We start from the raw sequence: 13078 nt of genomic DNA on the forward strand, positions 1-13078 counted from the left end.
AAAATAGTGTAATGGCTTGATGAAGAGGTGTTTGGCCTTTATTAAAGGTATGAGGAACCAGAATGTGTTGGACTGATGTATTCACACACCTAAATAGTTTGTGGTTGCAGCAGGAGGAAGACGTCCTGATTGCTGAGATCTTCTGTCAGATACCGTTCTCCCTTTGCTTTCGATGGAAGGAAGATTGCAGTTCTGTGTAACCTATACTGCTGACTTTCAACCATAAAAGAAGTTTTCTGATTTTCAGGCTCTCAAGGCCAAATCAACACTTTGACCCCTCAAAGCACCCCAGGCCTGGGAAAAAATAATAATTTAAAAGTAGGCCTAAAGGTGCCTTAAGGCCAAAGCAGATCATCAAGGTACTACAACACTGATTATGGATGGTGTTTTATGTACTAATTGTGCAATTAGTATTATTATGGTTTTAATTATTACTATGGATTTTAACTTTTGATGTGTGCTTTTATGTACTATTTGTACAAACTTTTATCACACAATAAAATGTAATGTTATGACTCAAACTTTACATTCTAGTGGGGGTTCACTCTTGGTCTGTTATGTTTTAGACTTTGTCTTAAGTCATGTACTGTTTTAAATCAATCTTGTATTGATACATTGTCCAGAACAATATCACAAATTATGCCCTACAAGTTATTACATGAAACTGTACAAGTGTCGCCAGAAAACTGTTGAACATAGTAACTTGTCTTTTCCTTACAATGTAAAATCTAATTATTTCAAATGAATTTGGTTTGTTGCTTTAGGATTTTTATGTCTGCTTCGCTGCATTGCTTTTTATGGCACACTAAGCAACCGGGACAGTTAACATGTTCATTTATATTTACCAGAAGTTAAAATATTAAAAATTGTATTTTAGATTAAACAATATTTTTGTACTTACATAGGTTTGTGTTAGGGCACCACGGTGGATTAGTGGTTAGCACTGTTGTCGAGTGTGTACCCACCTCATACCCTATGACTGCTGCGAGAGGCTCCAGCACTGGGTATAGAAAATGGATGGATAGTTTTGTGTGTGTGTGTGTGTGTTTTGGGGGGGGTCAACAGCTTTTGGACTGGAAAGCATCAGCTGTATCTGGCAACAATGATTATGCTCATGCTTGAGCAATGCAAGCAGAACATGTTGGTGAGGAATATATGTATATTTTTTTATTAATATAAAATCTGAGTGGAGTCTGGAAGGAAATGATGTCTACATGTATGCGAGAGTGTTTTTTTTTTTTTTTTTGGAGGGGTGTGGGGGAGTTCTTCAAAATTATTATCTACAAAAGGGAACTTCAGCCTTCAGGGTGTCTTCTTCCTACTATAACCACAAGCAGGCCGACACAGTTTGGGTTTTTCCCTCGTCATACCTTCAATAAATTCCAAACAGCTTTGTCAAGCCACTGCATTTCCTCTTCATCTTCCCCCCCATCCTTTTTTTTTTTTTTTGATTCTCATTTTCGAAACACTGTGAACCAGCAGCAGGGTCAACAGCACCCCCTAGCTGGAACACCTGATACCACAATATGACACTGTGACAGCACTGCAACCATACATGATCTGTGGAAGCCGGTGCTCGGAGGCCCGTTGGGGAAGGGGAACAAGGAGAAGACAATCTGACAAAAGACACAGACTCACTATGCACTGTTAATTTTGGAAGTGAATTTCCCCAGTGTGAAACGAAAAGTAAAGCAGTGTTACTTTACCTGTTGCACTCTACGAACTGAAACTAAATGATCTCTAAGTTCAACTCAGAATAGCATCTGCCACTGGTTAAGCTGTTTCAGTCGGCAAAGAAAAAGGTCAGATTTGTCATTAAAGCCCTGTTGGCCTTAATCTACTTAATGACCTCTTTACCTCTTCAGGGTTTCCCATTATTGTCCCACATACTGATACAATCAATCAAATTTTGTGTAATTTCCTGTGCTGCATGATATGGTCTCACCTAAATATTACCACAAATAGTTATACGATTGTCATGTTTTCATTCAGAAATAAACTCATTTTCCCCTCTCGCCTACCTCTCTATCATCTTCTGATGCTTTTCCTCCTTGGCCTGGGCCTTCATCTGCTGCACCTCAATGCTGTCAGGCTTGCGACGGCGCATGTATAAATCATGGTTGCCCATGCACAGCTGCAGGATCCGCTTGTTTATGCGCAATCTCGGGGCATAAAACACAAAGTCCTGTAGTTCGGAAAAGGATACAAAGTCAGAGAAGTAGAACAACCTGAATTTGGCATTTTCCTGAGTGAGTGTTGGGTTTTGATGATATGTAGCACAAAGTAGTTGAGGATTTAAACAGGTGCAGGAAAATGTAATACTTCAATTAACAAAACCATACAAAAGATGAAAACAACTTAAAGTAGCTTGAGGTGCCATGACTGGGCAGACACCACCGAATAGTTCGAGTGTGACGGAGCCTCATCATTAAGAGCGCTACCTGGAAATGCGCCACGCCTAAACTGATTGGCCAGTGGAAATGCCAAACCCTATATATGAAGACTTTCAACCAGTTCCAGCTGTGGTTGCAGAGCAAAACTTAAATATTCAGACCAGACCAGTGAATTAGAGTTTGACCCAAACTATCCAAAACCACCAAAAAAAAAAAAAAAAAAAAAAAAAGCACCATCAGGAAAGTCTAACCCCTTTTAGATAATGTAGTATGTCTACAAATAACAATGGTTGTTACCCACCGGAGATTTTTTGTCAATGGGCTTGATGATGAACTTCTTATCGTTGAAGGAAATGTTTCTTATCTCACTCCACGGGAAGCCAATCTTTGGGGTCAGTCTGAAATGGAAACAATATGGACATGAGCATCTTATTGCATTACAAGGTCCAATATTTATCAACGATGCTCAGTTGGACAACCCATATTGCCCATTGCTTGATAGTTTGATATTTAGATGATTCATGAACCATCTCTCTCTCTCACACACACACACACACACACACACACTCAAATCACTATCAAACTACCTAGATGAAATGACATAATCAAGATGTGCTTGCACTGGAGACTTTCAGATTGAATTCAAGGAGTTTAACAAAAACTACTGCTTGATCATTTAGGCGTTAATATAACTGACAAGCAGTTTTATGTCCAGGTGTGTCCTCTTTGTTCATAATTCCATGGCAGATTAATCACATCAAAATTTTGCAAAACATTCTGTCAAAACAACCCAAGAGCTTCTCAAGACAAATAAATGGAAATTCTTAAATGGTCCACTCATTCACCTGAGCTCAACTCAATAGATCATGGGTTTCACTTCCTGAAGACGAAAAACAAAACAAACAAAGACAGCAGAAAGACCCACAAACAAGAAACAAGTGACAAAAGCTACAGTAAAGAACTAACAAAGCATCTCAAAAGAGAAAACTAGCATTTGGTGATGTCAGTGGGTTACATACTTAGTGATCGATCTCTGCTCCCCTCCACAGCATGTCTTTTTCCTGGTTCTCTCCCTCAGCCCCAACCAGTCCCAGCAGAAGACTGCCCCTCCCTGAGCCTGGTTCTGCTGGAGGTTTCTTCCTGTTAAAAGGGAGTTTTTCCTTCCCACTGTAGCCAAGTGCTTGCTCACATGGGGTCGTTTTGACCGTTGGGGTTTTACATAATTATTGTATGGCCTTGCCTTACAATATAAAGCGCCTTGGGGCAACTGTTTGTTGTGATTTGGCGCTATATAAAAAAAATTGATTGAATTGATTGATACTTAAAGGCATTCATTGACTGCAAAAAAGAGTTTTATCCAGGCATGAAAAGTAATTTTTAATTTTATTATAATATTTATAATTATTTTACTTTGTCCAATTGTTTGTGCCCTCTGAAAATGGAAGGGCAGTGTACTCTATAAAAGTGGTTGCAGTTCCTAAATGCTTCATGCAATACTTTCATACCACCCTTTTAATTAAATCATAGTTCCTAAATTAATTAAGAACTATGGGAAATTGGTAGGCCTACACCATATTCCTGCTACAGTGGCAATGATATGAATGAATGATTATTTCCTGTGAGCTGGGAAGAAGCAAATGTGAGAAATCCATGCTGGTGCTGGTGTGAATATTGAGGTTTGTGCACAAACGCTCTTGCAAAGCAACTTTGCACTACAATGAAAAGGATGGCGGCATTGACAGCCACACCCGTCTGGATTATTGACTGACCAAGTTTAAACAACCTGGGCACTTGTTTTTTTTTTGCAAGTGAAAAAGTTACCAAATATCCATTGCTAAGCTATACATAATGCTACCTGCAAGATATGCTAACATCAATGTCCCAGTGTTAAATGTTATATTTCTTCCAGTAAGCGCCATCGCTACTTATTAAAAAGTACAAAAGTGCACAAAAATTAAATAATTATGTTAAATCATCCTACAAACAACTGAAAACATTATCTATATTATGTTATGTTGTTCCAGCTGGAAGAGTCACCATCTTTTCTACTTATTTAGTATATAACCCAGTGAAGACTATTTGAAATTTGTGCACAGTGTCAGACAAGTTTGAACACATTTTTGAGCTTTGCATGCAATCAGTGTTAACAAGAACTTTGATGTTGCTTTTGCAGCATTTTTCACTTTGAAACTGTGTCAGCCTGTGGATTCAGGGTACCCCAAACATATAAACCAAAGACAGAGAGAGATGGAATATTTAAGTGAAAGACACCTGGTTTTATATCAGGTAAACAGGAATAATGTGATTTTACATTATCGCTAACAGTTAAACAGTCATAGCTAAAGCATGCTGCTTTAATAGAAATGCTGTGTTCAAATCCAATATTCGATTGCATCTTTCAATGATGTTCACTATTTTTCATATTATTACTGCAAAAAAAAGAAAAAGAAAAAAGTAGCATTTCAGATCATCATCTATAGTCTTCAGATTCTGCTATAATGTATGATAGTAGGATAGATTTTATGCAGTCATCATGCAACTTAATGGTCATTAAAAGCAGTTTAGAGAGCTTTAATGGTGGTAACCATTGACACCCAATTATTCCCTTTAATGACAATTTTCTCACAGATGAGTCGAGCACTCAAAGGCTGGATTACTAATGTCTTAATGTAACTAAGGTTGCAAAAACTTGTGTGTCAAACATCAAATCAAATCAATTTTATTTATATAGCGCCAAATCACAACAAACAGTTGCCCCAAGGCGCTTTATATTGTAAGGCAAGGCCATACAATAATTACGGAAAAACCCCAACGGTCAAAACGACCCCCTGTGAGCAAGCACTTGGCGACAGTGGGAAGGAAAAACTCCCTTTTAACAGGAAGAAACCTCCAGCAGAACCAGGCTCAGGGAGGGGCAGTCTTCTGCTGGAACTGGTTGGGGCTGAGGGAGAGAACCAGGAAAAAAGACATGCTGTGGAAGAGAGCAGAGATCAATCACTAATGATTAAATGCAGAGTGGTGCATACAGAGCAAAAAGAGAAAGAAACACTCAGTGCATCATGGGAACCCCCCAGCAGTCTAAGTCTATAGCAGCATAACTAAGGGATGGTTCAGGGTCACCTGATCCAGCCCTAACTATAAGCTTTAACAAAAAGGAAAGTTTTAAGCCTAATCTTAAAAGTAGAGAGGGTGTCCGTCTCCCTAATCCGAATTGGGATCCGAATTACAATAGTCCAGCCTAGAGGAAATAAATGCATGAATTAGTTTTTCAGCATCACTCTGAGACAAGACCTTTCTAATTTTAGAGATATTGCGCAAATGCAAAAAAGCAGTCTTACATATTTGTTTAATATGCGCACTGAATGACATATCCTGATCAAAAATGACTCCAAGATTTCTCACAGTATTACTAGAGGTCAGGGTAATGCCATCCAGAGTAAGGATCTGGTTAGACACCATGTTTCTAAGATTTGTGGGGCCAAGTACAATAACTTCAGTTTTATCTGAGTTTAAAAGCAGGAAATTAGAGGTCATCCATGTCTTTATGTCTGTAAGACAATCCTGCAGTTTAGCTAATTGGTGTGTGTCCTCTGGCTTCATGGATAGATAAACCTGGGTATCAGCTGCGTAACAATGAAAATTTAAGCAATGCTGTCTAATAATACTGCCTAAGGGAAACATGTATAAAGTGAATAAAATTGGTCCTAGCACAGAACCTTGTGGAACTCCATAATTAACCTTAGTCTGTGAAGAAGATTCCCCATTTACATGAACAAATTGTAATCTATTAGATAAATATGATTCAAACCACCGCAGCGCAGTGCCTTTAATACCTATGGCATGCTCTAATCTCTGTAATAAAATTTTATGGTCAACAGTATCAAAAGCAGCACTGAGGTCTAACAGAACAAGCACAGAGATGAGTCCACTGAGGCCATAAGAAGATCATTTGTAACCTTCACTAATGCCGTTTCTGTACTATGATGGATTCTAAAACCTGACTGAAACTCTTCAAATAGACCATTCCTCTGCAGATGATCAGTTAGCTGTTTGACAACTACCCTTTCAAGAATTTTTGAGAGAAAAGGAAGGTTGGAGATTGGCCTATAATTAGCTAAGATAGCTGGGTCAAGTGATGGCTTTTTAAGTAATGGTTTAATTACTGCCACCTTAAAAGCCTGTGGTACATAGCCAACTAATAAAGATAGATTGATCATATTTAAGATCAAAGCATTAATTAATGGTAGGGCTTCCTTCAGCAGCCTGGTAGGAATTGGGTCTAATAGACATGTTGATGGTTTGGAGGAAGTAACTAATGAAAATAACTCAGACAGAACAATCGGAGAGAAAGAGTCTAACCAAATACCGGCATCACTGAAAGCAGCCAAAGATAACGATATGTCTTTCGGATGGTTATAAGTAATTTTTTCTCTAATAGTTAGAATTTTATTAGCAAAGAAAGTCATGAAGTCATTACTAGTTAAAGTTAAAGGAATACTCGGCTCAATAGAGCTCTGACTCTTTGTCAGCCTGGCTACAGTGCTGAAAAGAAACCTGGGGTTGTTCTTATTTTCTTCAATTAGTGATGAGTAGAAAGATGTCCTAGCTTTAGAGGGCTTTTTTTTATCGAGCAACAGACTCTTTTTCCAGGCTAAGTGAAGATCTTCTAAATTAGTGAGATGCCATTTCCTCTCCAACTTACGGGTTATCTGCTTTAAGCTGCGAGTTTGCGAGTTATACCACGGAGTCAGGCACTTCTGATTTAAGGCTCTCTTTTTCAGATTAGCTACAGCATCCAAAGTTGTCTTCAATGAGGATGTAAAACTATTGACGAGATACTCTATCTCACTCACAGAGTTTAGGTAGCTACTCTGCACTGTGTTGGTATATGGCATTAGAGAACATAAAGAAGGAATCATATCCTTAAACCTAGTTACAGCGCTTTCTGAAAGACTTCTAGTGTAATCAAACTTATTCCCCACTGCTGGGTAGTCCATCAGAGTAAATGTAAATGTTATTAAGAAATGATCAGACAGAAGGGAGTTTTCAGGGAATACTGTTAACTCTTCAATTTCCATACCATAAGTCAGAACAAGATCTAAGATATGATTAAAGTGGTGGGTGGACTCATTTACATTTTGAGCAAAGCCAACTGAGTCTAATAATAGATTAAATGCAGTGTTGAGGCTGTCATTCTCAGCATCTGTGTGGATGTTAAAATCGCCCACTATAATTATCTTACCTGAGCTAAGCACTAAGACAGACAAAAGGTCTGAAAATTCACAGAGAAACTCACAGTAACGACCAGGTGGACGATAGATAATAACAAATAAAACTGGTTTTTGGGACTTCCAATTTGGATGGACAAGACTAAGAGTCAAGCTTTCAAATGAATTAAAGCTCTGTCTGGGTTTTGGATTAATTAATAAGCTGGAATGGAAGATTGCTGCCAATCCTCCGCCTCGGCCCGGCTACGAGCGTTCTGGCAGTTAGTGTGACTTGGGGGTGTTGACTCATTTAAACTAACATATTCATCCTGCTGTAACCAGGTTTCTGTAAGGCAGAATAAATCAATATGTTGATCAATTATTATATCATTTACTAACAGGGACTTAGAAGAGAGAGATCTAATGTTTAATAGACCACATTTAACTGTTTTAGTCTGTGGTGCAGTTGAAGGTGCTATATTATTTTTTCTTTTTGAATTTTTATGCTTAAATAGATTTTTGCTGGTTACTGGTGGTCTGGGAGCAGGCACCGTCTCTACGGGGATAGGGTAATGAGGGGATGGCAGGGGGAGAGAAGCTGCAGAGAGGTGTGTAAGATTACAACTATGCTTCCTGGTCCCAACCCTGGATAGTCACGGTTTGGAGGATTTAAGAAAATTGGCCAGATTTCTAGAAATGAGAGCTGCTCCATCCAAAGTGGGATGGATGCCGTCTCTCCTAACAAGACCAGGTTTTCCCCAGAAGCTTTGCCAATTATCTATGAAGCCCTCCTCATTTTTTGGACACCACTCAGACAGCCAGCAATTCAGGGAGAACATGCGGCTAAACATGTCACTCACGGTCCGATTGGGGAGGGGCCCAGAGAAAACTACAGAGTCCGACATTGTTTTTGCAAAGTTACGCACCGATTCAATGTTAATTTTAGTGACCTCCGATTGGCGTAACCGGGTGTCATTACTGCCGACGTGAATTACAATCTTTTACAATTTACGCTTAGCCTAAGCCAGCAGTTTCAAATTTCCTTCAATGTCGCCTGCTCTGGCCCCCGGAAGACAACTGACTATGGTTGCTGGTGTCGCTAACTTCACATTTCTCAAAACAGAGTCGCCAATAACCAGAGTTTGATCCTCGGTGGGTGTGTCGCCGAGTGGGGAAAAACAGTTAGAAATGTGAACGGGTTGGCGGTGTACACGGGGCTTCTGTTTAGGGCTATGCGTCCTCCTCACAGTCACCCAGTCGGCCTGCTTTCCCGGCTGCTCGGGATCTGCTGGAAGGGAACTAACGGTGGCTAAGCTACCTTGGTTCGCACCGACTACAGGGGCCTGGCTAGCTGTAGAATTTTCCACGGTGCAGAGCCGAGTCTCCAATTCGCCCAGCCTGGCCTCCAAAGCTACGAATAAGCTACACTTACTACAAGTACCATTACTGCTAAAGGAGGCCGAGGAATAACTAAACATTTCACACCCAGAGCAGAAAAGTGCAGCAGAGACAGGAGAAGCCGCCATGCTAAAGAGGCATGGCGGCTAAGAGCTAGTAGCTGCGCTAAGCTAGCAGATTCCTAAAAACACAGTGAATAATGTGTAAATAATTTAGAGGTGATTCAGCAGAGGGAGTGCTTCAGTTAAGGCACGTGAAGATTACACTGTGAAACAAATCGTTATCTAGATCAATCTAACTGTGCAGATTAAACAGCTAACAGATACAGCAAAACGCCGCTGTCCTCCGGAACAGGAAGTGATACAATACCGCAGTGAGAGCCAACCACCAGTAGAGGCAAGCCTCTACTGGTGGTTGGCTCTCTTGGTAGAACTTTGTGGGTTCTCTGTGCTCTGTCACGATGGCATGACCCTGCTTCATGTCAGAGCTTTAAATAAATATACCTGATGGTGATCGTAGCCCTCTGTGTCTACTGTTAAAGTCCAACAAACGGATTTGGGGTGTGGCTCACTCTTCCATTGTGCCAGACTATTTGAGTCAGTGCCAGTCTCATTCAGCACAGTACAACACAGCACTGTAAACACTGACAAGCCAACAGTGTTGTAATCTCGTAAGGCAGCCATCCACCTCCCAGCGAAACTCTGCTCTGCAATCTTACTGGCTGAACTAGAATTTCACTCACTTACAGTTTCTGATACATTATTTTCTAAATGCCACAAGCATGTGACATTTATCTTAGCCATTTAGTACACTCAACAAAAATATAAACGCAACACTTTTGGTTTTGCTCCCATTTTGTATGAGATGAACTCAAAGATCTAAAACTTTTTCCACATACACAATATCACCATTTCCCTCAAATATTGTTCACAAACAAGTCTAAATCTGTGATAGTAAGCACTTCTCCTTTGCTGAGATAATCCATCCCACCTCACAGGTGTGCCATATCAAGATGCTGATTAGACACCATGATTAGTGCACAGGTGTGCCTTAGACTGCCCACAATAAAAGGCCACTCTGAAAGGTGCAGTTTTATCACACAGCACAATGCCACAGATGTTGCAAGATTTGAGGGAGTGTGCAATTGGCATGCTGACAGCAGGAATGTCAACCAGAGCTGTTGCTCGTGTATTGAATGTTCATTTCTCTACCATAAGCCGTCTCCAAAGGCGTTTCGGAGAATTTGGCAGTACATCCAACCAGCCTCACAACCGCAGACCACGTGTAACCACACCAGCCCAGGACCTCCACATCCAGCATGTTCACCTCCAAGATCGTCTGAGACCAGCCACTCGGACAGCTGCTGAAACAATCGGTTTGCATAACCAAAGAATTTCTGCACAAACTGTCAGAAACCGTCTCAGGGAAGCTCATCTGCATGCTCGTCGTCCTCATCGGGGTCTCGACCTGACTCCAGTTCGTCGTCGTAACCGACTTGAGTGGGCAAATGCTCACATTCGCTGGCGTTTGGCACGTTGGAGATGTGTTCTCTTTACGGATGAATCCCGGTTCACACTGTTCAGGGCAGATGGCAGACAGCGTGTGTGGCGTCGTGTGGGTGAGAGGTTTTCTGATGTCAATGTTGTGGATCGAGTGGCCCATGGTGGCGGTGGGGTTATGGTATGGGCAGGCGTCTGTTATGGACGAAGAACACAGGTGCATTTTATTGATGGCATTTTGAATGCACAGAGATACCGCGACGAGATCATGAGGTCCATTGTTGTGCCATACATCCAAGAACATCACCTCATGTTGCAGCAGGATAATGCACGGCCCCATGTTGCAAGGATCTGTACACAATTCTTGGAAGCTGAAAATGTCCCAGTTCTTGCATGGCCGGCATGCTCACCGGACATGTCACCCATTGAGCATGTTTGGGATGCTCTAGACCGGCGTATACGACAGCGTGTACCAGTTCCTGCCAATATCCAGCAACTTCGCACAGCAAAACCAAAAGTGTTGCGTTTATATTTTTGTTGAGTGTATTTCTCTCAGCGGGGCTTTCAGACCTGTGTGCGATCATTCATTCATTCATTGAGTAGGATTAAGGAGCACGATCTTTAAATATGTTGCCAAAGTACAGTTACAGTATTAAAGACAATTAATCAAAGAAATTGACAACAATAATGGTATTATCAATCGTTGGCAAAACTACAGATCTGTCAAGAAGCTCTGTCTAACCAGTTGCTTGCATGCATTAAATATTATTATATCTGAATTGACAAACTGGGCAACTTCTGTACAAGTAAGTGACAAATGTGTGTTAAAACACAACCAACTCCACCCACCCCCACAAAAGTTTGATTCATGGACACGAGGAAGGACGGACAGGGTGATTCCTACAATACCCCCGATAAATGAAGTAGGCAATAAAACATAGGTATAGAATAAATATAAGAAATCATTCAACAGTCAAAACAAAGGTATTAGTCTGACTGTTGAAATAAAGCAGCAAATTAAATAATGCTTTAATTTAATTGATCCTGTGTCCGTGATGCCTTTGGCCTTGTGAACCGGAACTTTACATTTAAAAGATATCCAGATGGAAGTGTTTATAGGAACACTATTCCGTGCAATAGCTGCACAAAGAAGTTTTCCTACTACTACAGTTTTACAAGCCTGAAATATCGCCTCAACACAAAGCACTTAGCAGCAAGCTAAGCGCTAGCACAGCACCTCTCTGATGGTACCACCCTCCTTAGATAACATTCGCAACCATTCGGGCAGCCTTTCAGAGTGGATCATTTGTTTACTGTGTTTTTGATTTGGACATTCTTCTGTGAATTCTGTGCTTAGACTATGGGCGTATAACACAATTTTTGTTCCTGGCTTCTAAGTGTTATATTTCAACTGCTTATGTCTAAAGTCTATGGAAAAATGACTACATTCAGGACAAACTTTGATTTTATTTTTTTAACATTCTAGAAAGTTCTAAAAGTTTCTTGAAATTTCTAGATAATTCTGGAAACTTCTAGAAAATTCTGGACAGTTCTAGCAGTTAAAGAATATTCTAGAAGACTACTCAGTAGTAGTGAAGGCGAATCGAGAAAATTCTTGAAAACAGAAAATTTCAAAATATCATTGTCCTGATCACAGAACCACAGTTTCTGTGGAATAACAGCTATTTTCTATTTATGTAAGGCATAACAGGTTAGGAAAACACACTGTGTACCCAGGAACAAAACAAAAATAAAAATTTGTTAGATAGTGTAATCCATCTAATGACAATGGCTTCTTTTTTTGTATGTTTTAATCATGTTTAATGTCACTGTTAGTATGACTGATGTGTAACTAGAGCTGTAGGCCACACGGGGTGCTTTTATTTTGAAAACTGGCCAGATTCGCTTTGCTCTTTGTATGTTGGCTTCCTGTCTGGCTTGATCTACTCTGCAGTTTGAAGTACCCAAATCCACCTGTGACAGACACGTTGTCACAAAGCACATAGTTAATGTGATTCACCTGACAGACAGCCTTAGTTATTAATAATGCTTAAATGTGGATTCATGGATGAATATGATTGATCAAAACAATCTCTCGAAAATCCACTGCATGAAACAAAACACACTGCAGCAAATCTGGAGGAGGAAAGCCGACCCCAAACTGTGCTTTGGCTGAGCTGCTGCCCTCACTGGGTGAGACAGTGCTGGAAGTAAGTTCGGCTCACATTCTTAAGTGTGGCACAGCTTGAAAAACCAGTTTGTGTAGTCATGGTTACAGCAGAGGACACTGTGGAAAAGAAGCAGTCCTTTGTAGATCCCTGTAGCACGGACGCTGTGAGTCGACAACTTTAAGGGTCAGTTATTTTAGTAGTAGTTAATTTACAACAAGGGTGTAGAAGATAAAACTTGACAAGAGGGCAGTAAATTAATAATTTTAAAAGAAATCCAGCCCAGTAAAGGATCAGAGCCCTCATGGAGGAAGGGAGTAGCTAAACCTGAACCCGCCTTCAAATGGTCTAAAACAGGCAGAGTTCAAGTCTGGTATTGAACACCAACAATCAGAAGCCGGGTGGTCAGTGTG

At 40.4% G+C, this 13078-nt stretch overlaps 1 protein-coding gene across 1 annotated transcript in view; it reads right to left on the reverse strand.

The window, feature by feature from the left end:
* The window catches only part of ezrb (ezrin b), a 65644-nt gene that overhangs the window by 22016 nt on the left and 30550 nt on the right, over positions 1-13078 (reverse strand). Inside the window, exons 8-9 of the mRNA XM_034161809.1 lie at positions 2695-2791; positions 2022-2185 (exon numbers count right to left, since the gene is read on the reverse strand). Coding sequence (XP_034017700.1) covers positions 2022-2185; positions 2695-2791 — 261 coding nt within the window. The remainder of the gene's footprint in view (positions 1-2021; positions 2186-2694; positions 2792-13078) is intronic.

The sequence above is a fragment of the Thalassophryne amazonica genome, chromosome 21 (genome assembly GCF_902500255.1).
Source record: "Thalassophryne amazonica chromosome 21, fThaAma1.1, whole genome shotgun sequence".
In the NCBI taxonomy this organism is placed as follows: Eukaryota; Metazoa; Chordata; class Actinopteri; order Batrachoidiformes; family Batrachoididae; genus Thalassophryne; species Thalassophryne amazonica.